The sequence below is a fragment of the Myotis daubentonii genome, chromosome 13 (assembly GCF_963259705.1).
Source record: "Myotis daubentonii chromosome 13, mMyoDau2.1, whole genome shotgun sequence".
NCBI lineage: Eukaryota > Metazoa > Chordata > Mammalia > Chiroptera > Vespertilionidae > Myotis > Myotis daubentonii.
This window is the reverse complement of record NC_081852.1, coordinates 19,506,709-19,530,887: the sequence shown is the minus strand read 5'-3', so window position 1 is coordinate 19,530,887 and position 24,179 is coordinate 19,506,709. Positions and strand designations below refer to the sequence as shown.

At 54.9% G+C, this 24,179-nt stretch overlaps 2 protein-coding genes across 10 annotated transcripts; one reads left to right on the top strand and one right to left on the bottom strand.

The window, feature by feature from the left end:
* The first annotated feature begins 126 nt into the window (after positions 1-126).
* On the top strand, positions 127-15,524 carry ZSWIM8 (zinc finger SWIM-type containing 8). Of its 5 annotated transcripts, none has more exons than XM_059662335.1 (26): positions 127-588; positions 3,045-3,198; positions 3,439-3,533; positions 3,706-3,878; positions 4,050-4,157; positions 4,271-4,352; positions 4,487-4,607; positions 5,208-5,409; positions 5,768-5,943; positions 6,514-7,507; positions 8,242-8,373; positions 8,509-8,688; positions 8,788-8,971; positions 9,140-9,238; positions 10,048-10,172; positions 10,858-11,098; positions 11,196-11,354; positions 11,448-11,676; positions 11,846-12,135; positions 12,286-12,509; positions 13,014-13,502; positions 13,758-13,941; positions 14,037-14,213; positions 14,364-14,483; positions 14,805-14,915; positions 15,047-15,524. In XM_059662335.1, exons 1-26 carry the CDS (start codon positions 381-383, stop codon positions 15,505-15,507), a joined length of 5,718 nt encoding a protein of 1,905 aa, XP_059518318.1. In that variant the 5' UTR covers positions 127-380; the 3' UTR covers positions 15,508-15,524. The 5 variants fall into 5 exon arrangements, with proteins under 5 accessions (XP_059518318.1, XP_059518319.1, XP_059518323.1 ...); XM_059662336.1 differs by having other exon boundaries at positions 128-588; positions 13,758-13,917; XM_059662337.1 differs by having other exon boundaries at positions 129-588; positions 14,737-14,915; positions 15,047-15,390.
* A 121-nt stretch (positions 15,525-15,645) lies between these two features.
* On the bottom strand, positions 15,646-24,144 carry NDST2 (N-deacetylase and N-sulfotransferase 2). 5 transcript variants are annotated; one of them, XM_059662347.1, is made up of 15 exons: positions 23,823-24,143; positions 23,146-23,279; positions 19,991-21,337; positions 19,736-19,823; positions 19,265-19,419; positions 18,896-19,081; positions 18,521-18,649; positions 18,207-18,389; positions 18,021-18,117; positions 17,532-17,655; positions 17,233-17,407; positions 16,868-17,038; positions 16,657-16,766; positions 16,355-16,457; positions 15,646-16,265 (listed from the first exon to the last, which is right to left on the bottom strand). In XM_059662347.1, exons 3-15 carry the CDS (start codon positions 20,993-20,995, stop codon positions 16,140-16,142), a joined length of 2,652 nt encoding a protein of 883 aa, XP_059518330.1. In that variant the 5' UTR covers positions 20,996-21,337; positions 23,146-23,279; positions 23,823-24,143; the 3' UTR covers positions 15,646-16,139. The 5 variants fall into 5 exon arrangements, with proteins under 5 accessions (XP_059518330.1, XP_059518332.1, XP_059518331.1 ...); XM_059662349.1 differs by having other exon boundaries at positions 19,991-21,333; XM_059662348.1 differs by having other exon boundaries at positions 19,991-21,341; positions 23,175-23,279.
* Positions 24,145-24,179: the final 35 nt, after the last annotated feature.

The window sequence follows — 24,179 nt, the reverse complement described above, 5'->3', positions numbered from 1 at the left end:
CCAACATCTGCCCGTGCTCGGTCCGGTCCACGGGCGCGCGAGGGCGGAAGTGGTGGTGGCCGGCGCGGCCGGAAGTTCAGATCAGCTGATGGGGGAGGCGGTGCCGCAGCCACCGAGAGGCCCGGGCTGCCGAGCGCTTCGTCCGGGCCCTGAGTCTCGGAGGCTGGTCGCGATTCCCGTTCGCACCTCGCAGTTGGGCGAGGCCCGGTTCCGTATCCCCCCCAGGCCTGAGATCCTCGCCCGGCACGGCCGCCCTGAGCGCCCCGGCCACCCCCAGCCCCGGCTCGCCCCTCAGGCCCGGGGCCTCCCCTCAGTCCCCGGCCGGAGGCCCAGGCCCCGGATCGGCGGGGGGGGACCCGGCCCCGGGGGGTGCGGGCCCCATGGAGCTGATGTTCGCGGAGTGGGAGGACGGAGAGCGCTTCTCGTTCGAGGATTCGGACCGCTTTGAGGAGGATTCGCTCTGCTCCTTCATCTCCGAGGCCGAGAGCCTCTGCCAGAACTGGCGGGGATGGCGCAAACAGTCGGCGGGGCCGAATTCCCCCACCGGCGGCGGCGGCGGAGGTGGCAGCGGCGGTACCCGAACGCGAGGTGAGGGAGCGCGGGGGAGGGGCGCGGGCCGGCCTCGGGGCCCGGCGGGAGCTGTCCCCGCCCGGGAGCTGTCCCGGACCGCGCTGCTCCGAGCGCTGGACGCACTTCAGGACTCGCTTCCCTGCTCTTTCTGGGGTGGCTTCTTCACACCAGCTGGCGTGTCCGTGTGTCCGTGTGTGTGTGTGTGTGTGTGAGTGATTTGGGGTGATGGCTGGGAAACCCTGCGGTGGATAGGATTATGAGCGACAGGAAGTAGATCTCTTGTCGTTCGTTGGCCTCAGAGGTGGGCAGTGTCCTGCGGGACTTGGGGACACTCACCCAGCTCAGTCCCCGGGGAGCGTGGCGAGGGGTGGACCGTGAGGACGTGGCCATTGGAGGTCACCCCGCTGCAAAGTGCGTCGGGGGCCTCTTGTTGAGGGTGGCGATCTCTGAGCCCCGCGGCACCGAGAAGGGGTGCCGCTCGGAAGAAAGTGGAGCTGGACCGGTCCGCGCGAGGCGATGCCGTAGTTGCACAGGTTTCGATCGGACGCTTGGTCCCGGCCACATTGAACATCTGTCACAGCCAAGCCCAGGGCCTGCATCGAGCCTTAGATTCCCGTCACCGGGCCCTGGGGGAGGTGGCGGGTCACTGGCTCCCGAGTCGCCTTGCGAGCACGCCTCCTGCTTTTCACCGAGCTTCTTTCATCCTGGGGTCTTGCGGTGAGTGAACTGGTTGTGCTGGGAAGAATTTTGCCTTAAAGGGGCTGGAGAGAAGAGTGACGGTAAAAGCAGCTCAGGACTCGCCACATCCTTTCTCGGCCGCTCTCGTGGCACAGTTTGTGTCCTGGGCCTCCTGGAAGTTGAGGGGTTTGGCTTGTGCTTCTGCTCTGGCCACCGCAGGAGTCCTGTTTTCCAACCGCCCCACAGAGATTTCTGCACCCCCTTGGGAGGGGGAGACGTGTCCCTGTGTTACTTTGTAGGAGTGGCGGTATTCCACACACACACACACACACGTGCACACTCAGGTCATAGACAGCATCGCTTTGGGCCTGACATGGCTTCTCTGCCTCTTTCCCGCTTGCAGGTGTGGGTGGCCTGGGGACTTGGAGCTCCCTCACTCTGAAAGAAGTAGGAAGTCCTGGTGGGGAAAATTTTTAACATACTGGTATCTTGAACAGGTTAAAATCTAGGACATCATGTCATTCCCCCACCCTCCTGTGTCCCAGGCTACCCCCAGCTGCTCATTTGCAAAATAAGGAGATTAACGTGGGTGTTTTTTTTTCTTTTGTTTGTTTGCTTTTTGATTTCAAAGAGGGAGGGAGAGGAAAAGAGAGATAGAAACATCAATGATGAGAGAGAATCATTGATCGGCTGCCTCCTGCACGCCCCTCACTGGGGACCGAGCCCCCAACCCAGGCATGTGCCCTTGACCGGAATAGAGCCCAGGACCCTTCAGTCCGCAGGCTGGTGCTCTATTCACTGAGCCAGAACGGCTTGGGCATGTGTTGTTGTTTTTTTTAAAGTTCCTTTCAGCTCCATGATTTCTGATCTTATTTCTAATCTGACTAACAATTTGGTGAGATATGCAGTCTGTTGTATTCCACTGCTGTTTGATTGAAATGATGGGAAAACTTGCAGTGGTAACGCCACCCTCCTCCAGGTGATTCCGGTTCCTTGGGAGAGCCTGCTCTCCCTCTGCCCCAGGGCTTCCATTGTGGGAAGCCAGGGTTCTGGTGCCCCAAAGAAGTGCAGCCTCTCTGGCTTCTTAAGGCCCCTCTGTTTGGGCTCTGGTCTGTCTTCCCTCCTTAAATAGAGGAGGCCTGGAGTCATCTAGAGAAAAAGGGGTAGTACCAAAGCAGTTAGAGAAGAGCATGTCAGAGGAGAGACCTTAACAATGTAATACGAATAAAGCGCTACGTACGTGGGAAATTGTATATGGGAAATTAAATGCGGAAGCTTGTGAAAGGTGTTACTTGCTAGCATCCTGAAACACACCTGTTTGACCAGGAGTTTCTGGGATATCCCTTGTATCTTCTGTCTAGACCAGCGGTTCTCAACCTGTGGGTCGCGACCCCTTTGGCGGTCGAACGACCCTTTCACAGGGGTTGCCTAAGACCATCCTGCATATCAGATATTGACATGACGATTCACAACAGTAGCAACATTACAGTTATGAAGTAGCAACGAAAATAATTTTATGGTTGGGTCACAACATGAGGAACAGTATTTAAAGGGCCAGAAGGTTGAGAACCACTGGTCTAGACCTTAGGTAGCAGGCTGTGGGGCTGGGTTGTGTAGCTCCTCTTCCCCAGGTGCAGTTGTAAGCGTCAGTGTATCCTGACGGGAGGGCCCTTTGGTTTTCATCCCGCTCTCCCCTGTCCTTCATAGCGAAGGTCGGGCCCACGATGTGGCACTGGCATTGGTACCGAATGATCATGGCTCTTTATTTCCCCTCACCTCAACCTTGGTGACCAAAGATGGACTGGTGATCCCATTGGTGGAGCTGTCAGCAAAGCAGGTGGCATTTCATATCCCGTTTGAAGTGGTGGAGAAAGTTTACCCCCCGGTGCCTGAGCAGCTGCAGCTCCGGATTGCGTTTTGGAGCTTCCCTGAGAACGAAGAGGATATTCGGTGAGCCTACAGGACGGGTGGTGGGAGTGGGGTCCTGATATTTCACACAGTGTTCTGGGCTTTCCACCGAACAAAGGAGATATTGTATTTGGAGCTGTAGTTAGAAGACAAGGGGAGGAGGAGTGCCTGGGATTGTCCCAAGAGGGAGTGATACTGGGGAGAGGGCCCAGGGCATTGTGGTCTCTGACAGGGTGTGTAGAGCTGATTTGCTGAGTTGTGCTCTGTCCTCTTCACTCCCAGGCTGTATTCATGCCTGGCCAATGGCAGTGCAGATGAGTTCCAGCGAGGGGACCAGCTGTTCCGCATGAGGGCCGTGAAGGACCCACTGCAGATAGGTAAGAGTCCCATCATGCCCTGCGGCACTCCCTGCTCCTCCCATCCCTCGTGTTGTGAATTAAGGCATACTGCAAGAAGCTGGAGCAGGTTGTCTGAGTAATGTAGGACTAGAGTTGAGGGCAAAGATATGTCTTGATGGCTCTTCCTGACCGTACCCATGTTTCTCCTCAGGGTTCCACCTGAGTGCTACGGTGGTGCCACCTCAGATGGTCCCTCCCAAAGGGGCCTACAACGTGGCTGTGATGTTTGACCGCTGCCGGGTCACTTCCTGCAGCTGCACCTGTGGCGCTGGGGCCAAATGGTGCACCCATGTCGTGGCACTCTGCCTCTTCCGAATCCACAATGTGAGGCCCTCCCAGTTTATCCTGGCCCTATCCTACGCTCCATCCCCCCTTTCTCTGCTGCATGCCTGGCCACCATGTGAGCCCCCTTGCCTCCCCTACTCTGCCTCTCTAGCTCTAATTTCAGCATCAGCAAGCCTTTTCTCAGGTTGTTTCTCTGTCTGTCCTCTCCAGGCTTCTGCAGTCTGCCTGCGGGCCCCAGTCTCAGAGTCCCTGTCTCGGCTCCAGAGGGACCAGCTGCAGAAGTTTGCTCAGTACCTCATCAGTGAGCTCCCTCAGCAGGTGAGTGGGGTTGGCATACCCTCCTCCAGCTGGCTCCAGCACTGCATGAATAGCCTTCCTATGAGGCCCAGGCCTCCTTGGGTCACCTGGGCCTGTGTTCCTTTTCCCCTCAGATCCTCCCCACCGCCCAGCGTCTCCTGGATGAACTCCTCTCCTCCCAGTCAACTGCCATCAATACAGTGTGTGGAGCCCCAGGTGAGTGTGGTGAGAAGAAAGGACAGTAGGAAGATAGAAAGCTGGTAGTGCAGAGCGCCACTTACTAAAGGCTTGCTGTTGTCAGGCGAATCCAGGCACCTATCTCTAGGTGACTGACTGCCTATCACCCCCAGACCCCACAGCAGGGCCCTCAGCCTCTGACCAGAGTACTTGGTATTTGGATGAATCAACACTTACTGACAACATCAAGAAGACATTGCACAAGTTCTGTGGCCCCTCCCCTGTGGTCTTCAGGTAAATTGGATTTTTCCATTTCTGTGTCTGATAGAAGGGAAGCATTCTTCAGGCTGTTGACAGATCCTTTGTTCTATTAATTCTTGCACCTCCCATCTTTTATTCCCTGCACCGGTACAGTGCCTGGCACACAGATGTCACTGATGAATCAATGGATGATGATAGGTTTATATAGTCATGGAGTGGTCTGTTTTTAGCTAGGTAGAGCAGAAGTTATTTTTGTTCCTTTGAGGGGTTGGGAAACTGAGGCAGAGAGAGATTAAGAATTTTTGTCATGGACATCCTTTCTTCTGTGTACTCTGGATTTTGGGTTAGAGCCCCTTTTATGTCAAAGCCCTGTTGCACTTTCATCTGCTTTATTCAGTCCCAAGCACAAGGGGTTGGCTGAGGGGATCCCCTCATCGCAGAGGGGTCCCCGCCACCTCTCGGCTGAGGGGGGAGATAAGGCCCTGCATAAGATGGGTCCAGGTCGGGGCAAAGCCAAGGCGCTGGGTGGGGCTGGCAGTGGGGGCAAGGGCTCAGCAGGTGGCAGGAGCAAGCGAGGGCTGAGCAGTGAAAACAGCTCCCTGGTCATCACTTTCCGCTCTACTACTTTCACAGTGATGTGAACTCCATGTATCTGTCTTCCACGGAGCCTCCAGCCGCTGCTGAATGGGCATGTCTGCTGCGCCCTCTGAGGGGCCGGGAGCCAGAGGGTGTCTGGAACCTGCTTAGCATCGTGCGGGAGATGTTCAAACGGAGGGACAGCAACGCTGCCCCCTTGTTGGAAATCCTCACTGACCAGTGCCTCACCTACGAACAGGTAATTCCCCAGAGCTGGGTAGTTCCATGATGATTCATTTTCTCCTCCTTTTAACCTCATCTCCTCTCTTTCTCCAAGCTATTAGGCGCATCTCAGAGCTCTTTTTTTTTTAAAAAACTCTGAATATCTATTTTTTTTTAATATATATTTTATTGATTTTTTGCAGAGAGGAAGGGGGGGAGATAGAGAGTTAGAAACATCGATCAGTTGCCTCCTGCACACCCCCTACTGGGGATGTGCCCACAACCAAGGTACATGCCCTTGACCGGAATCGAACCCGGTACCCTTCAGTCCGCAGGCCGACGCTCTATCCACTGAGCCAAACTGGTTTTGGCATCAGAGCTCTTTTTGTTTCCAGATAACAGGTTGGTGGTACAGCGTGCGCACCTCAGCCTCACACAGCAGCGCCAGTGGGCACACAGGTCGTAGCAATGGGCAGTCAGAGGTGGCAGCCCATGCATGTGCCAGCATGTGCGACGAGATGGTCACACTGTGGAGATTGGCTGTGCTGGACCCTGCACTCAGCCCCCAGCGGTGAGTCTCCTCTTATGCTTACCACAGCCCGGAGACTGGGCCAGCCCCGGACAGACCGAGCCCGTCTCCTTGTACACATTCTTCTAGTGCTAGGGAAATGAGGGTGCTGAGCATTAGCAGTGGTTCTCAACCTTCTGGCCCTTTAAATACAGTTCCTCATGTGGTGACCCAACCATAAAATTATTTTCGTTGCTACTTCATAACTGTCATGTTGCTACTGTTATGAATCATAATGTAAATATCTGACATGCAGGATGGTCTTAGGCGACCCCTGTGAAAGGGTCATTCGACCGCCAAAGGGGTTGCGACCCACAGGTTGAGAACCGCTGGCATTAGGGTTAGTCGACTTATGAATCCTCTTAATGAGAGGCTTTCTTCCTTCCCTCCCCTAATAGCTCCCGCCTTCCAAAATCCCTGGGTGTTGGAGTGATGTCTGTAGGTGGGGCTGGCTTAAGAAGTTCTTCTGTGGGTCCTTCCCTATGCCCCCTCAGCGTATACCTCCTCCAACCCCTTCATCCCTTCTCAGTGCATGGTGTAGACCCCAGCAACCTTGCCCCTTTGTCTGCACAGCCGCCGGGAACTGTGCGCGCAGCTCCGGCAGTGGCAGCTGAAGGTGATTGAGAATGTGAAGCGGGGACAGCACAAGAAAACCCTGGAGCGGCTCTTCCCCGGCTTCCGGCCAGCAGTGGAGGCCTGCTACTTCAACTGGGAAGAGGCCTACCCGCTTCCCGGTGTCACCTACAGCGGCACTGACCGCAAGCTGGCCCTGTGCTGGGCCCGAGCCCTGCCCCCTCGGCCAAGTGCCTCCAGATCTGGGGGCCTGGAGGAACCCCGGGAGCGGCCCCGCCCTCTTCCTGCTGAGCCAGCTGCACGGCCCAAGGAGCCTGGGGCCAAGCGCAAGGGGTTGGCTGAGGGGATCCCCTCATCGCAGAGGGGTCCCCGCCGCCTCTCGGCTGAGGGGGGAGATAAGGCTCTGCATAAGATGGGTCCAGGTGGGGGCAAAGCCAAGGCGCTGGGTGGGGCTGGCAGTGGGGGCAAGGGCTCAGCAGGTGGCGGGAGCAAGCGACGGCTGAGCAGTGAAGACAGCTCCCTGGAGCCTGATCTGGCTGAGATGAGCCTGGATGACAGTAGCCTGGCCCTAGGTGCAGAAGCCAGCACCTTTGGTGGATTCCCTGAAAGCCCACCACCCTGCCCTTCCTCTGGTGGCTCCCGAGGCCCTTCTGCCTTCCTTCCTGAACCCCCAGATACTTATGAAGAAGATGGTGGCGTGTACTTCTCAGAAGGGCCTGAGGCTCCCACAGCTTCTGCTGGCCCCCCTGGCCTACTACCTGGGGAGGTCTGTACCCGGGACGACCTCCCTTCCACAGATGAGAGTGGCAGTGGGCTCCCCAAAACCAAAGAGGCAGCCCCTACAGTTGGAGAGGAGGATGATGACTACCAGGCATATTATCTGAATGCCCAAGACGGGGCTGGGGGCGAGGAAGAGAAGGCCGAGGGTGGGACTGGGGAGGAGCACGACCTGTTTGCCGGACTGAAGCCACTGGAACAGGAGAGCCGCATGGAGGTGAGGAGACTCTGAGGGGTGCCTTAGCCACAGCGGCGAGAGGGGCCATCTGGCTCTAGTTGTGAATGTCAGGACCATAGCATGACTTAGAATCCTATAGCAGGTTCCTGTAGGCCTCCCTGCCTATAGTCCATTCTTTACTGATTCCATATTAGTTTTCCTGAAATGTTTGATTGTGTTATGCTGCTTAAAACTCCAGTGGTTTCCCATTGCCCTTAGTTTAAAAAATGAATGTCCTTGGCATGGCGTATGAGCGTTCACTTGGTCTGATCTTTGCATGTTTCTCCAGCCTCGTCTGTAGTGTGTACTTTAGTCATGTGAACCATTCCTGTAGCTTGCCATGCTCTCTTGCATCTGTGGTTTTGCACGGATTGGCCTTTCTGCAGAGAATGGACTGCCCTCACCTCACTGGTGGAGCTCCTGTCCCTTGTTTAGGTCTCAGAGATCTTAGAGATCACTTCCTCCAGGAAGTCTCTGAGTCTGTCCCTTTACCCCAAGTCCCAATGAGATATCCTACCTACCTGTATCTCCTTGACCTTTCCTGGTAGCCAGCTTCACACAGGTTTGTGTGTTTGTTTCGGTAACCAGGCTGAGTTCCTGTGTTATACCCAGGACCAGCATAGGGCCCAGCATATAACAAGTACTTATGGGGTATTTGCTGCATGAGTGAGTATGGTGTCCTGTCCTTGGAAGTTGAGGCTTCAACCTGTCTCGTGCCCATGTCCTCTCTCCAGGTATTATTTGCTTGTGCTGAGGCCTTGCATGCGCATGGCTACAGCAATGAGGCCTCCCGCCTCACCGTGGAGCTTGCCCAGGACCTGCTAGCCAACCCACCCGACCTCAAGGTAGAGCCGCCCCCTGCCAAGGTGAGAGAGACTCCCAACCCTCCCCCTCCCTGCTTACCCCTCTCTCCCATGCCCCACCTCAAGTGAGAGCCGCCTCCTCCCTCCACCAAGGCGAGCCAGACTCATCTGCCTGCCTCCTTGTGCTTCTCTGCTTAGGGCAAGAAGAACAAGGTATCTACCAGCCGTCAGACCTGGGTGGCTACCAACACCCTGACCAAGGCGGCCTTCCTGTTAACAGTGCTAAGTGAGCGCCCAGAGCACCACAACTTGGCCTTTCGAGTCGGCATGTTTGCCTTGGAGCTACAGCGGCCCCCGGCTTCTACCAAGGCCTTGGAGGTCAGAGGTTCTATCTGAGCCTTGTACTCTAATCTCAGAGCCTTACATGTTGATCTCCATTGAGGTGTTAGAGGTCTGATCTCCCTCCTGTGCCCTCAGGTGAAACTGGCGTATCAAGAGTCTGAGGTAGCTGCTTTGCTCAAGAAGATTCCTTTGGGTCCGAGTGAGATGAGCACCATGCGGTGCCGGGCAGAGGAGCTTCGGGAGGGGACACTCTGTGACTATCGGCCTGTCTTGCCTCTCATGTTGGCCAGTTTCATCTTTGATGTTCTCTGTGCTCCAGGTACGGTGCCTGACTCTACGGCAAGAGGGGAACTCTGAGGCAGGGGCAGCTTTCTCTAAGGAAAAACCCATCTGGCAGGGTCTGGAATGATGAGGGTCTTGGGTTCTCTCCCTTTCATTTTTTCCCATGATACTTCTGTCTGCCTGACTTACCCCAACTTTCATCCAGTGGTTTCTCCCACGGGTTCCCGGCCCCCAAGTCGCAACTGGAACAATGAGATGCCTGGGGATGAGGAGCTGGGATTTGAGGCAGCAGTTGCTGCCTTGGGTGAGTATGTCAGTGTCCCGAGCATGTCTGAGCTAAGCCTGGCCCAGACCTTGAAGGTCATGAGACATGGGCCTTGTTCCAGAGGGCCTTCGTGGTAATGGGAAAGCCAGAATGACATGTATGAGCCAAGTAGTGCCTAAAAGACAATTAAGAATTTAGGGTAAAAATGTGTGCTCTGGGTTTTGAGTGTCAAAAGGGCAGTAAAACAAAAATCTAAGGAAAAGCCTCAGGGAGGGGGTAGAATATGGAACATGGCTTAAAAGATGAGTTAAGCCCTGACCAGTTTGGCTCAGTGGATAGAGCGTCGGCCTGTGGACTGTGGGGTCCCAGGTTCGACTCTGGTCAGGGGCATGTGCCTTGGTTGCGGGCACATCTCCGGTGGGGGGTGTTCAGGAGGCAGCTGATCGGTGTTTCTCTCTCATCGATGTTTCTGGCTCTCTATCCCTCTCCCTTCCTCTCTGTAAAAAATCAATAGAATATATTAAAAAAAAAAAAAGATGAGTTAAGTTCTAAGTAAGGGAACAGAATATATAAGGGCAATCAAGTCTTTGTGAGAGCGAGGAGCCCAACTTCCCTAAAATGATGGATGTGCTGGGAACGTAGAGAGGGCCAAGTTATGAAGGTCTTGAAAAGCAGACCAGACCTTAGCTAGGCTGGGTGTAATAGGCAGTGGGGACCTGGCATAGGGGATGTGGGTTGGACCAGAACTCACCTCACATGCTGGTGCCTGAGGAACCCTGGCCTGTTTATCTTTGTTGTCTTGGGAGTTATGGTCATTCTCAATTCCTATGAGCCCCTCCATCTCACAGGCATGAAGACAACAGTGAGTGAGGCAGAGCATCCCCTCCTGTGTGAAGGCACACGTCGGGAGAAGGGTGACCTGGCATTGGCACTAATGATCACTTACAAGGATGATCAGTCCAAGCTCAAAAAGGTAAGGGACTGAGGTACTGGGAATTTGACAGGCAAAGAGAGTAGATCCCACCATTTGTCTTGGGTTTCCAGTAGAATGAGAAGAGTTATTCTGCCCATAGAAGATAAGTGGGGAATCTTGGGAACACCTCATAAAGAATAGGAGAGACCAATGATTCTTACAGGAGCGCTTGGGCAGGAGTGTGGAAGAAGAAAAGAGAGGGCATAAAGTCAGTCATTCATCACTTGTTTCAATACTTACTGAATATCGGTATACTCAGCCCTGCGCTAAGTGTTAAAGAAGATACCAAGATATTTAAGCCAGCCCCTATTTTCAACTGGTGTGCTGCAAGAATTTTTAAAACCTGCAATACCTGACTATTTAGTCAGGGGCACTGATGTCTTTTCCTTTAGATTGTCCAATAAAATAAATGATAAAGCTAACACCAACAATACTGCAAAATTTTAGTTATTTATGGGTGTACTGCAAAGTTTTAGTTACTTATTGGTGTACTGCAAAATTTTAGTTATTAGTTTATGGGTGTCATGAGATGAAAAAGGTTGAAATCGCTGTTCTAGAAGGTTTTCCTAGCATTACAACTGGGAAGTCTCCCTGAGGTGGTAGTATTAAGCTGTTTCCAGGAGATAGGAAAGTAATTGGAGTCTGGAGAGAAAGGGCATCCTGTCACTTCTTCTCTATCCTCCAGATCTTAGACAAACTCTTGGACCGAGAGAGCCAGACACACAAGCCACAGACCCTGAGTTCATTCTACTCATCTAGCCGCCCAGCCACAGCCAGCCAGAGGTCTCCTTCAAAGCATGGGGGCCCGTCTGCCCCAGGGGCCCTGCAACCACTGACCTCAGGCTCTGCAGGGTCTGCTCAGCCAGGGAGTGTGGCAGGGGCTGGGCCAGGCCCCACTGAGGGCTTCACAGAGAAGAATGTGCCTGGTGAGGTGGGGGCACTGGGCAGGGAGATGAATGGTATGGAATCATGTTGGGATCCCCTTTCCTGGGTTAATCCCAATGTCCTATTTTTCCCACCTAGAGAGTTCCCCACATTCTCCCTGTGAGAGCCTCCCATCTGAGGCAGCTTTGACCTCAAGGCCAGAAGGGAAGGTTCCCAGCCGCTTGGCACTTGGCAGTCGTGGAGGCTACAATGGACGCGGCTGGGGCTCCCCAGGGCGGCCTAAGAAGAAGCACACAGGTATGACAGCCCATGGGATGATGCGGTGGGAAGGATATCCCTGAAGTCTGACTTCTGGAGTTTCTGAGACTGACTTGTCTTTTTGGGGGTTAGGCATGGCCAGCATTGACAGCAGTGCCCCTGAAACAACATCGGATAGCTCCCCTACCTTAAGCCGGAGGCCACTTCGAGGGGGCTGGGCCCCCACCTCTTGGGGTAGAGGACAGGACAGTGACAGCATTAGCAGCTCTTCCTCAGATTCCCTGGGCTCCTCGTCTTCCAGTGGAAGTCGCCGGGCCAGTGCCAGTGGAGGGGCCCGGGCGAAGACAGTTGAAGTTGGCAGGTCAGTGGGAAGAAATACCTATCTTTGATCTGGCTCATCCTCAGAGCCACATTCCTAGTTTAATCCAAATATTGTCCCCCCAGTGTCTTTACCCTGGTCTTTCCCAACCTACCTGGACACCCATTTCAGAGAAACCCCAATCCCCATCCCTCCCCCATTGCCCCTTCAGGTACAAGGGCCGCCGTCCTGAGAGTCATGCCCCCCATGTACCCAATCAGCCGTCAGAGGCAGCCGCACACTTCTACTTCGAACTGGCGAAGACGGTGTTGATCAAGGCAGGGGGCAACAGCAGCACTTCCATTTTCACACATCCATCTTCCTCAGGGGGCCACCAGGGTCCTCACCGCAACCTGCACCTTTGCGCCTTTGAGATTGGGCTTTATGCCCTTGGCCTGCACAATTTTGTTTCTCCCAACTGGCTCTCACGTACCTATTCTTCCCACGTTTCCTGGATTACAGGTAAATCCAATGTTTTGATTTGGGCGTGGGAAGGGGATTAATTGATGGAGAGAAGAGCCTTATCCTTTTGGAGTTAGTGATGAATGGTGATAGAGACACCATTCCCACTCCCCAGTGGTGCTCATGCTCTGCTCTTCCTCCTTCCCCAAGGCCAGGCCATGGAGATTGGCAGTGCAGCCCTGACCATACTGGTAGAATGCTGGGATGGGCACCTGACGCCTCCCGAGGTTGCATCCCTGGCTGACAGGGCATCACGGGCACGAGACTCCAATATGGTGAGGGCAGCTGCGGAGCTAGCCCTAAGCTGTCTGCCTCATGCCCATGCATTGAACCCCAATGAGATCCAGAGGGCCCTGGTGCAGTGCAAGGAGCAGGTATTTCTATGGGCTATGTGGGGACCTGTTTTGGGGCATTTGGGCATGGGGAAATCTTATAGTCCATATCCTGGAATTCACAAACTATCCAGTTTGTCCTCTCATGATGACACAACATATTGATGTTCTTTCGCTACCATAATTTTTTACCTTACATCTCTGAGGTTAGGTAGGATTGTTCCTATTTTACAAATAAGGAAATAGAGGCTTATAGTTTACATGCCAAGATGATCACTTAGGGAAGGCCTTGGGGACATGATGGGACTTGGAGGGAACAGAGTGGCTAAATTAGTTTGGAACTGGGACTATAACCCAGGTTTTGACTTCTACTGGTCAACAAATATTTGTTCAGTGTCTTTGTGAAGCTTTCACTGCTCTGACAGACTCTGAGCATTGACCCTGACCTCTAATGCTTCCCTGGGAACCAGCCAACTCTGGGGGAGACGGAATGTTATCCCTGAATAAAGCCCTTCCCCCTTAACCCTTTGTGCCCCTCCCTTCTAGGATAACCTGATGTTGGAGAAAGCCTGCATGGCGGTGGAAGAGGCGGCTAAGGGTGGGGGCGTATACCCCGAAGTGCTGTTTGAGGTTGCTCACCAGTGGTTCTGGCTATATGAGCAAACAGCAGGTGGCTCATCCACAGCCCGTGAAGGGGCTACAAGCTGTAGTGCCAGTGGGATCAGGGCAGCTGGGGAGGCTGGGCGGGGGCTGCCTGAGGGCAGGGGGGGCCCAGGGACTGAGCCGGTTACAGTGGCAGCAGCAGCAGTGACAGCAGCAGCCACAGTGGTGCCAGTCATTTCAGTGGGGTCCAGTTTATATCCAGGTCCAGGACTGGGGCATGGTCATTCCCCTGGCCTGCACCCCTACACTGCTCTACAGCCCCACCTGCCCTGCAGCCCTCAATACCTCACCCACCCAGCTCACCCCGCCCACCCCATGCCTCATATGCCCCGGCCTGCCGTCTTCCCTGTGCCCAGCTCTGCATACCCACAGGTGAGACCAGTGTTCTCCGGGGGGGTGGGAGGGGTTTGGCATGTGGGAGAACATAAGGTGTTCATGGGGGTTGGCATGGGGTACGCTGGGAGAATAGAGCTGTCCAAGAGTCCTCAGTGAGGTGATGGGTGGGAGTCTGGGGACCCAGCCCAACTAAGGAAAGAAATGTAGGGATACCCAGTTGTGGGATGAAGGGGGAAAAGTTACATACTAATATAATTTGGTATCTTCTTTCTCTTTTCTTTCTGCCTCTAGGGTGTGCATCCTGCATTCCTGGGGGCTCAGTACCCTTACTCGGTGACTCCCCCCTCACTTGCTGCCACTGCTGTGTCTTTCCCCGTCCCTTCCATGGCACCCATCACAGTACATCCCTATCACACAGAGCCAGGGCTCCCACTGCCCACCAGTGTGGCCTGTGAGTTGTGGGGACAGGGAACAGGTGAATGGAGGGGAGGTACACTGGGCAGGGGCAGGAGGGAGGGAATTTCCTCTGCCCCTCTTGGGGCTGTTTCTCACGTGGCTCTCATCCCTCAGTGAGCAGTGTCCATCCAGCATCCACGTTTCCAGCCATCCAGGGTGCCTCATTGCCTGCCCTGACCACACAGCCCAGCCCTCTGGTGAGCGGGGGTTTTCCACCACCCGAGGAAGAGACGCACAGCCAGCCTGTCAACCCACACAGCCTACACCACCTGCATGCTGCCTACCGTGTTGGTGAGAGGTCCCTTTCTGTACCCCCATGCCAGGGGTTCTTCAGTGACAACCCCTCCTATACCTCTTAATTTGTTTACTGTGGGGTCAGGTACCAGTTTGGGGTAGAGGACAAAGATGCAACCCCACCATGTGCCCACTCTTTCCTCCCAGGAATGCTGGCACTGGAGATGCTGGGTCGCCGGGCACACAACGATCACCCTAACAACTTCTCCCGCTCCCCCCCCTACACTGATGATGTCAAATGGTTGCTGGGGCTGGCAGCAAAGCTGGGTAACACCTCCCCTCCCCAGGACCATTGTCCGCCCCCACCTGCTTCCCCCACTTTCCTATCCCAGACCTCCTTCCTAGCTCTTGCTCAGAGTTGAGGCCTTGGTCGGGTATGTGTGCGTGCGCGGGGGGCGGGGGGCTACCTCAGCTCCTGGGGTGGAGGGAGGCTCTCTGCCAGGCCAGAGCTGAGATAAAAGTTGGGTCCCTAGGGCAAAGGTGGCCACCCCCGTCTCATGCCCCTCCCCCTGCCCCCCAGGAGTGAACTACGTGCACCAGTTCTGTGTGGGGGCAGCCAAGGGGGTGCTGAGCCCGTTTGTGCTGCAGGAGATCGTCATGGAGACGCTGCAGCGGCTGAGCCCTGCTCATGCCCACAACCACCTGCGTGCCCCGGCCTTCCACCAACTGGTGCAGCGCTGCCAGCAGGCATACATGCAGGTGACAACCCAGGAAGTATGGAGCGGGGGGAGCACCTCCCGGGCAGGCATGGAACAGATCACCCAGCATGTAAGTGCAGAGGGGGCCTGGTTCTGTGCTTAGTAGCTCATTCTCCACACATCCTCTTCCAGTACATCCACCACCGCTTGATTCACCTGACCCCTGCCGACTACGACGACTTTGTGAATGCGATCCGCAGTGCCCGCAGCGCCTTCTGCCTGACACCCATGGGCATGATGCAGTTCAACGACATCCTGCAGAACCTCAAGCGCAGCAAACAGACCAAGGAGCTGTGGCAGCGGGTCTCACTCGAGATGACCACCTTCTCCCCCTGAGTCTGGCCAGCCTAGGGCCCTATACAGGGAGACGAGCCTGTGGCCATGGAGGCCCCTCGCACAGGGGAAGTGAATCTTGGCTGGACAGATCATCCCCACCCAGTTCCCTCGTAGCCCAGACTGGCAGCTGCTCTTGGGCTATAGCTTGGGGCCAAGATGTCTCAGACCTTAGAAGCCTAGGGTTGGGGGAAACAGCCCAGTCTGGGAGGGGGCGTTGGGTGGCCTCTGGTATTTATTTGGCATTTATAAATATATAAACTCCTTTTTTACTCTAGTCTGCCTGGGTGTTTCTCTTCTTTCCCTTGATGAGCAGATGAACCTTGAACTGTAGTGGGGAAAAGTCTGAAGCTTGCTTTATTCTAGGTTTCTCCCACTCCAGTGAGGTAGACAAAACAGAAAAATAAGGATGTTTATTAAGGACATTTCTAGCCCATAGCTAGGGCTCATACTCAGCTCTATGAGCCACTGTCGGACCTCATCCCCATTCAATGTGAATGACATTAGGGAGGCCGGGCCACAGGTAGATCCCATTAATCCCACAGTAAGGGGTCCCTCCCATAGCCAGGTAGCCAGGTATAGCCATACTGGGGGGGATGAAGAGGGTAATCTTTTGATTAAAACATTCCTCTATACCCTGCCTCTAATTCCTTACCTTCTAAGACCATGGGTCAAAGGTGGCTAGTACCATAATGTGGGATTATCAAGGGAAGCCCCTTTATCAGACCCCAGAACTATGGGAAAGGGATGCCCTTCCCTTCTCAGCCATCCCAGGACTGGGGGCCACTGAGGTAGAAGGGGAAGGGGCCAACTCGAATCCCCGTTATGGGCCCTTCTCTGGGCTTGCCCCTTAGGGAAACGGGCTTTCTTTGCTGGTACAGAGGCAGTGACGTTAACCCAGACTGGAATGCTGCAGTTCTTCCTGAAGCCATGAGGGCACTGGCTGTCCAAGCCGGTTCAGGAGCTTCGACAGCTCCAAATTGTGGTTCCGAAAAAAATCCGTAAGGAAAAGTCGGGACTGGGGAGGAAAATGAAGGCATAAACAGTAAGGACATAGAATCAGATCTTAGTGGTGTAGAGGGAAAACCTGTCCCAGAATTTACTTACTTCACTGTCCATATCTGGGTACCTCCGACCTTTGCTCTTGCCTAGACAGCGAGTCTTACCACCTTCAAGTCCCTGGCACCAGAATCCCTTACCTTCATCAAACCTGCTCAACAGGAACAGGCCGTTAGTGGGCAGGAGGAAAAAGAAATCCAAGCCCCATAAATTTATACTACCTCTCCCTGCCCACAGGGACACATGTCTTTCCTTGAGAGACAGGGTAAATTCATGTCTCTTCCAAACAGACATGGCCAACCTGCTTCCGCATTTCCTCCCTAATCCTCTCCTGGATCATGGTCTCCCACCTGAGGGTCTGTGTGTAGTTCTGAAAGGGTGTGATACCCAGGAACTTTTGGATGTTTTCCATCGAAGCAGCCGGGTTGGTACGCAGCTCTTCTCCATCCATAATCAGCAACTAGGGACAGGGATGTGGTTACTGCTGTATTTCTTAGAAGTCTCTGGGCTAAAGGGAAAAGGGCGGGGGGAACCCCAATGAGATCTATTGGGGGACTGTACCTGTCCAGAGGGGTAGTAAGTCAGCCAGCGTTGTAGATGGGTAGAATAGTAGCCAGGGACAAGACAGCGCTTTTGCAAGGAGCGAAGTGCCAGAGGGGCCTGGGAGGAGGCTGAAATCACCTGGTAGAAGGTATAGTTCAGAGCAGCTGGGTCTCCATGTGCTCGCTGGTGCTGAAGGACAGGAATAGGCAGAGAAGGGATTGGTGATTTAACAGAATTACCTGCCATACTCTTGGTCTGGGGAACAGATAGCATAGGCACCCCACCCCAAGGCACTAGTTTAATTTCCCTACCCTTACTCCTGTCTTTCTAGCAGTCACCACAACTCCATCCTCAAACCTAATGTGGCCGAGCTTCAGGCTCACCTGGTACCAGGAGTAGGCCCTGTCAGCAGGGTTAGTGAGCACAGTGATGATCTTGGCTCGTGGTAGGAGGGCAGCCCCCCGCCGTGGTACAACTTCTGAGTCAAAGTAGGTGGCACTTTTTTCAAATAGGAAGTCAGTGCTAGCATTGGAAGGAACAGGAAAGAAGTCCATGTACCTAGGAGGCAGCGGAGAAAAGAGGCAGAATGAAAAGCCAGATGTCTGTGCAGTGGAAGCTGGAACGGTATTTTGGGGGAAGGGAGTGTTCCTCTGAGAAGTATTCCAAGGGGTCCCACTCTCACCAGTCAATGCCCTTATGGTAATTAGGGCCACTGAAGAACTGAATCTCCTCAAAGGTGCTGGGGCTAGGGAAATTGCTGGTCACAGCTGGGTGCAGGCTCAGGAAGAAGTGAACAGCTGTGGTCCCTAAACAGGAGAGAGTCCAGGCCATTGTGGGAGAGAAGCCAGCTCAACAATATGAGCTTAAAGAAGGTGAGAAAATAACCACTCTGGGTAATAAAATCCTCTAGAGCCAAACTAGAACGAGAGAAGGGACATCTGAGAGAGGCCCAGGGAAGGGTTAAAATAGTGGTGCTCAGCCTTGATTGCATCTGAATCACTTTGATCTTTTAAAACAAAACTCTACAGATGATTCTGATAAACAACTGAGGTTAATCATCACTGTCTCAAGAGGCTGGATTAATGGGGGACAGGTATGAGAAGGGAGTTCCTTGGCCAAAGAATCCTTTAAGTTTAAGGGAAGGCAAGAGAAATTGATAAGAATGACTCACCTGTCTTCTGGGGTCCCACAATGAGGAACTTGGGGAGCCGATCACAGGTTTTCTCCTTGGACCAGATATCTTTGTGCCTCTTGTCGTCACAGGGATTCTGAAGGTGAGGCCAGGAGTCAGATGAGGCCTAATCTGTTCTTCAACCCCCACCTCCATCATGTCTCTGGTCAGCCTGTTCCACCATACCTGCCAAAGGGGGCTTCGCTCTTGAGGGAAGAGTTCAAAGTACTTTTGTGCAAGAGGGACAGGAGGAAGGGTCTGTAGGCGCAGCCGGGTCCAGCACTGGAGAAAGCGCACCAGGCTCTCAAAGGTGTACAGGCCCAGTCGGTCATTTCCATAATTGGACAGATGGGTCATAAATATGCTGATCTGCAAGGGGATGCCCGCATGTCAGAGCTGGAGAGCCTACTACCCACCTCAGAATCAGGCGTGGTGAGCAAAGGTCCAACTGCAAACACTCTGACTCTCCAATCTTCCAGCCCTTCCTCTTGGCACCTTACCGGATTGAGCAGTACTGTCAGAAAGAGCTCTCCACCTCGGATGCTCCGGTCCAGTTCACGAGAGCCTCCGGGATACTCATTATAGAAGATTGTGTGAGTGAAGAGGCCACATGTCTGCCGTGGCAGCACCTGGAAGGAAAAGAAATACGGAGAGATGAGATTTGAAAGGTAAAATGAGGAGTAAAGTACTGTACTAAGCACTCAGCCTGAAGTTACAGCAAGAAAGCTCTTGTCACGTACTTTAAGAATTTTCACCCTTCTACCCACTATTATATAGATAAACTGGACTGGCAGTTAACAGGACATAGATCAATGCAGGTTGGAGGTTGTCAAAACGTGGGAGTTCAAGTCAAGTTTGTTTTGGGAGTCCCTCACCATAATGCCGTTGTGAATGAAGCCACGGCGGTAGCGGGCAGGGCGGAGATGAGGATACTCCTCAGTGCTGGTCACCTGGATGCCCCACACAGACTTCCAGGCCTCATAGAGCTGCGTGTGGACGGGGTACACACCCGAGTGGTGGGGGGCCACAGCATACCCCAGATCCGTGGGAATCCCATGCTCCTGGGAATGGCATAGACTCTCACCAGGACCTGGTGAGGTTTAGGGAGTAGAGGGTAAAGAGGGTGGGGATGCCTACACAGAAAGAAAAATGGAAAGGGTAGGGAAAGGGTACCCCATGAGGGGAAGGTTGAAAAGGAAGCGTATCTCTGGGAAAAAGTTGGGTAAGAGATCCAAGGGTCTCACCACAGCAAACTGTTTGTTGAGCCTCATTTGGTCGGCCAGCACGGAGCGATTGTGGAACAGATGCGGCTGCATGTGGCTCCACATGTGGGGGAACCACCAGAACTCTCTGCGGTGCTTCAGCAGCATGTCATCCCCTGCGTCCTCCTCCTCTGTCCCTGTGACCACACACTGACCACTGAACACAGTCAATTAGCCCCTCTGCCCTCCTCTGTTCTGTAGCACTGACCACCTTCCATCCTTGGGACATGTGTCCATTTAAGGCTGCCTACCTGCCTACCTGCCAACGTGCCCTCCAGTCACCCATGCTAACCTGAATTCACACCCACCGCTAGCTCCTCACATCATTCGGACCCCAAGTCTTGCCCCAAATTGGACCCCTTTTCTACAACTTGTCTACCTGGGAAAGTGGGACAGCGAATAGACAGATCAAACTAAGATTGACATGCTGAAGGAGCAAGGAAATAAGCTCACCAGTATGATAGAACTTGCCCGAGAAGCCCAAGTTGAAGGTGAAGTTGGGGACTAAGGTCCTGAGTTTGTTCTGGGTGGTCAACAGAGCCTGGGAAGAGTAGCAGGGACAGGAGAAATCAGGAGACAGCAAACAGAAGAAAAACGAGCAGTGTTCTTCCTACCTGGAAAGGGGAGGGAGCGTACTTATGGCAAGCTCAGAATCAAGGGAGTCTGACAGGTCAGAGCTTGAGACAACTTGTAAGGAAAAAGACTGACCTCAACATCAGCCACCTTCATGCGGGTCCCTTCCTTGCCCACAAAGATGTCATCAATGTCTACCAAGATGTAGCGGTCAAGGTCCAGGCAGAGCCGCTTGCCAGTGAGATATGCAACAGCATCAACAAAAACAAGTTTGTGGAGCCAGAAGGAAAGGCCATGGCCAAAGAGCACCCGCTGGATGCCATCGTGAAGTCCTAGATCTTGTACCACAGTGGGAAGCCGCGCCCGGCGAGGCACTGGTCCTGGCACAGGAGGCTCAGCTGACTGAAGGCTGGCAAGCAGCACGGGTTCGTATGTGCTGTGATTGGATTGAAAGACGGTCCAGTCATCACCAGGCAATGGCCCCGGCTCCAGGCGGCTGGGGCGTGTGAGATGCAGTAGGGGGGCAGAAGGATTCACTTGGTAGTCCCGGAGCCCCAGGTTTGAGTATAGAAAAAGGGGAAAGCCCTTGAGCTGGGCACTCACTAGGCTATGCTCATGGGCTCGGAAAAAGCCAATGATGCCCACACCATACTCCACACAGTACCGATCTAGCCGTTCCCGACTCCAGGCATCCAGATTGACATACTTGAGCAGGTTCTCATAAATGACCAAGACAAAGCGGCCACGACTATGATCAGTAAGTGTGGGCATGTCCCCTCGGCCAGGGGCCAGCTCAGTGCTGTAACGAAAACGGCTAGACTCCAAGATGGCCACAATCTCCTGCCCCAGCTGTGAGTATGCACTCTCAACAAACACAAGGACCACAGGCTCAGTTCGAACTGTCTCTGGAGGCCTGGGAGGCCGAGGTGGGACTGGAGGCCGTACAGGGCCAGGGCCAGCTACCCCACCACTGCTGCAGTCTCCCAAGGGCAGGGGCAAGGGTTCCTTGGCCTTGGGGCTGGTGGATACGTAGTAAGCCAGGAAGCCCATGGAGCCCAGACTGAAAGCGATTAGCAACAGTATGAGGCGATGCAGTTCCAGCTGTCGAGCTGGGCGTACCACCTTCCACAGCTTGAGCATGGCGGGGGAGGGGAGGCAGGGGTGGGACTACCTCTTGGGAAGGGAGGTAGGAATTGTACAGGTCAGGGCTCTCCTGGGAGGGTGGAAGGATGGAAGGATAGGAAAACAGGGGAAAAGGATTCCCTCAGGGTCAGTTCCCTGAAGAGGTGGAGACAAGTTCTCTTAGTGCAGGGTGGGGAGGGAGAAGGGGCAACAGGGGGCAACTGGACAGAGTCCACGATGTCAGGTCACCATGGCCCCCTGGCCCATAGCTTCAGGATGCACAACTAGGCAGGCTCCACCCTTGGTCCCACTTGAGCTCCTCACATCAGAGGTCAGCGAAGTTCACGATTTCTGCCCTTCCTATCTGCAAGACAGAAATCGATGGATTATTTCTTCCTTGAAACTGTGTCATTAACCCATTACCCTCTTCACCCCATCTCTCTTACCTTCTGCTCACAGGATGATTTGTTCAAAAACAAAAACAAAAACAAACTCCTGTAGAAGAACAACACAATCTGAGTCTCATACCTTAGCTTCAGAGGTTGATTCCCTTCTTAGTCTACCATCTAAATTCTCCTCCCTGAGCTAAGCTCAGAGCTGGAGCAGTATATTCAAGGCCAAACAGCCCAGGAAGCTGAAAATGACTCTGCCCTGAAAGGAGTTCCCAGCCCATGACCAAGCAGTTGGCCAGCCGGCAGGAGCTCTGGTCTTGTGAGAAAGGGACAGAAAGCCCAAGTCCCGTGCTCCAACGGAACATCCGATAAGGAAACGCACGAGTCTGATAATCTTCTTCATCAATCAAACTCAACATCACAGGCCAACAGCATTAACAGACTTAGTCAGGCGGACACTATTCAAGAGGAAAGAGAAATGGTGCTAGCTAGTCATTCTATTCGCTCCCCAAACCAGAAATTGGGGACTCCTTTTTTTTTTTTTTTATTGATTTTTTACAGAGAGGAAGGGAGAGGGATACAGAGTTAGAAACATCGATGAGAGAGAAACATCGATCAGCTGCCTCCTGCACATCTCCCACTGGGGATGTGCCCGCAACCCTGGTACATGCCCTTGACCAGAATCGAACCTGGGACCCTCAGTCCGCAGGCCGACGCTCTATCCACTGAGCCAAACCGGTTTTGGCAATTGGGGACTCCTTTTCCATTGCTTACGAAATATTACTCATCCTCTGCCTTTCACCCCAGAGAGGCGACATCACTGGGAAAACCTGAAGGCTGAGTCCGAGTCTCTCCCCATCCCTTCCAGTTCTCCCTCCTAAGTCAGCCTCGGTGGAACTCTATCCATGAACAGCTCAGAAGCAAGTCCTCAGCTAGCCTGGGGTCATGGGGGACTCAGTCCTGTTATAAAAACGGAGAAAACTGAGCGGGACTGGATGCCAGAGAGAAATGCTAGTAAGTCACATCCAACCAATGGGAGAGAGGAGGAGTAGGTCAGTGTGATGGGCAAACAGTTTGAAGGAGACCTAGTTTTGGAGATTTTTTCTGAAATAGATGGGCTGCTTCTAGTTAGTAGCTCTACTGCTGCTCTCCCGTCTTTGCTGCTCCTAGGGAGGCCAGGGGCTGGAATTCCTCTCCAACCACCCACCCCCAGGCACACCCATCTCGGGAAAGACGAGGCAGAGACAGGGTCTTTCGGAACCGCCTTAGCCCGGGTAAAGCGCGCCGACGTGAAAAGACAACTGGGAGAGGATCAAAAGGTGATGGGAAGGTGTGAATTCTGAGAATTAGAGGGCACTCTTTGGAGAAAACACAGCAGCGAGAAGCAGCCATTACGGGAAGTGGAGACTGAGGATGGATTACGTACAACAGTTAACATGAACTGAGAGCTTGATCTTCGCCAGACAGCCTTCTCAGAAGTGGTTCTCAACCTTCTGGCCCTTTCAATGCAGTTCCTCATGTTGTGGTGACCCCCAACCATAAAATTACTTTGGTTGCTACTTCATAACGGTAATGTTGCTACTGTTATGAATCGTAATGTAAGTATCTGATGTGCAGGATGGCCTCAGGCGACCCCTGTGAAAGGGTCGCTCGACCGCCAAAGGGATCGCGACCCACAGGTTGAGAACCGCTGTCAGGGCTCCCCATCTACTTCCTGCTCGCGCCAGCCCTGAGGCAGGTGAGAGGCAGAGACTGTGACCCCCGTTGTACATGCACGTGGCTGGAGGTTCAGAGAAGCTGAGTACCTGGCCCCGCATCACACAGCGCCGTCGGTGGAGACCTGGGAGTCGCAGTCAGGCCTGTCGAGCCCCATGGCCCGTGCGCGTAACCACTGCATTTCAGCTTCAGACCTGGAAGAAGCGGCGACATGTAGGGGAGGGGGGGGGGGGGCGGATGGGGTCGGGGCGCGGCCTGCGGAAGGAGGGGCGCAGGGCCAGGGCGGTGCTGCGTGTGTGCAGCGGCGGGAGGTTCTCGGGGAGACGGAAGGGTCATCGGGCCGGGCTGAGGGCCACCGTGACAGGCCCAGAGGGACGGGGGGCGGGCCCGCGCCGGGGGAGGAGGCCCCGAGTGGCGACGCGGGTCGCGGATGGAGGGCCCTGCGGGGGGCGGGGGGGGTCACAGGTGGATGAGAGCACCGAGGTGAGCAGACGGGGAAGGGGCCGGGGTGCAGCGAGGCCGGGCTGGGCGGGGAGCCCCGGGGAGGAGCCGTCTGCGGGCGCGGAGGGGCCGAGGCCACGGCGAGGGCGGCGGGTGGAGGGGACGCCGGGCGGGGGCGCAGGGCCGCGCTGGGCGCCGCCGGGACGACCCCGCGGTGGGTCTGGAGGCGACAGGGAAAGTCTGCGAGGGGAGGGAGTGCGGGCGGCCGTGCGGGGGTGTCCTCAAGGGCAGCTCACCCGGCGGACGGGGCGGCGTCCCCGCTGTCCCCGGGCCCCGCCGCGTCCCCGGGCCGCCCGGCTTCCCAGCTCTCGGGGCCTCGGGCCGCGCCGCGGCGGCTCCGCCATCTCCGAGCGAACGCTCCGCGGCGGCCGGGCCCAACCAGCGCTCCCCCGGGGGAGGCGGCGCGTCGCGCCCGCGCGGTCCGCTCGGTCCCCGCCGCCGGCCGGTTTGGCAGCGGCGCGGCTCAACGCCGGGCGACCGGACGGTCCTCTGCGGCGACCCGCCGAGCTTCGGCCTCCTGGACGGCGTGCCCGCGCCCCACCCGCGGAGAGGCGCCCCCCCTCCCTGCCGCTTGGCACAGTCGGCGGAGCGCC

Bases quoted from the DNA above. Each gene is read 5' to 3' on its own strand.
- ZSWIM8 (XM_059662335.1), top strand. From the start codon at position 381: ATGGAGCTGATGTTCGCGGAGTGGGAGGACGGAGAGCGCTTCTCGTTC. The intron at 4,158-4,270 runs GTGAGTGGGGTT...TTTTCCCCTCAG, and splicing joins TCAGTGAGCTCCCTCAGCAG to ATCCTCCCCACCGCCCAGCG. The intron at 9,239-10,047 runs GTGAGTATGTCA...TCCATCTCACAG, and splicing joins GGCAGCAGTTGCTGCCTTGG to GCATGAAGACAACAGTGAGT.
- NDST2 (XM_059662347.1), bottom strand. From the start codon at position 20,995: ATGCTCAAGCTGTGGAAGGTGGTACGCCCAGCTCGACAGCTGGAACTG. The intron at 16,458-16,656 runs GTGGGAGACCAT...CCTGTTGAGCAG, and splicing joins AACTACACACAGACCCTCAG to GTTTGATGAAGGTAAGGGAT. The intron at 16,266-16,354 runs GTAAGTAAATTC...TTTCCTCCCCAG, and splicing joins ACCCAGATATGGACAGTGAA to TCCCGACTTTTCCTTACGGA.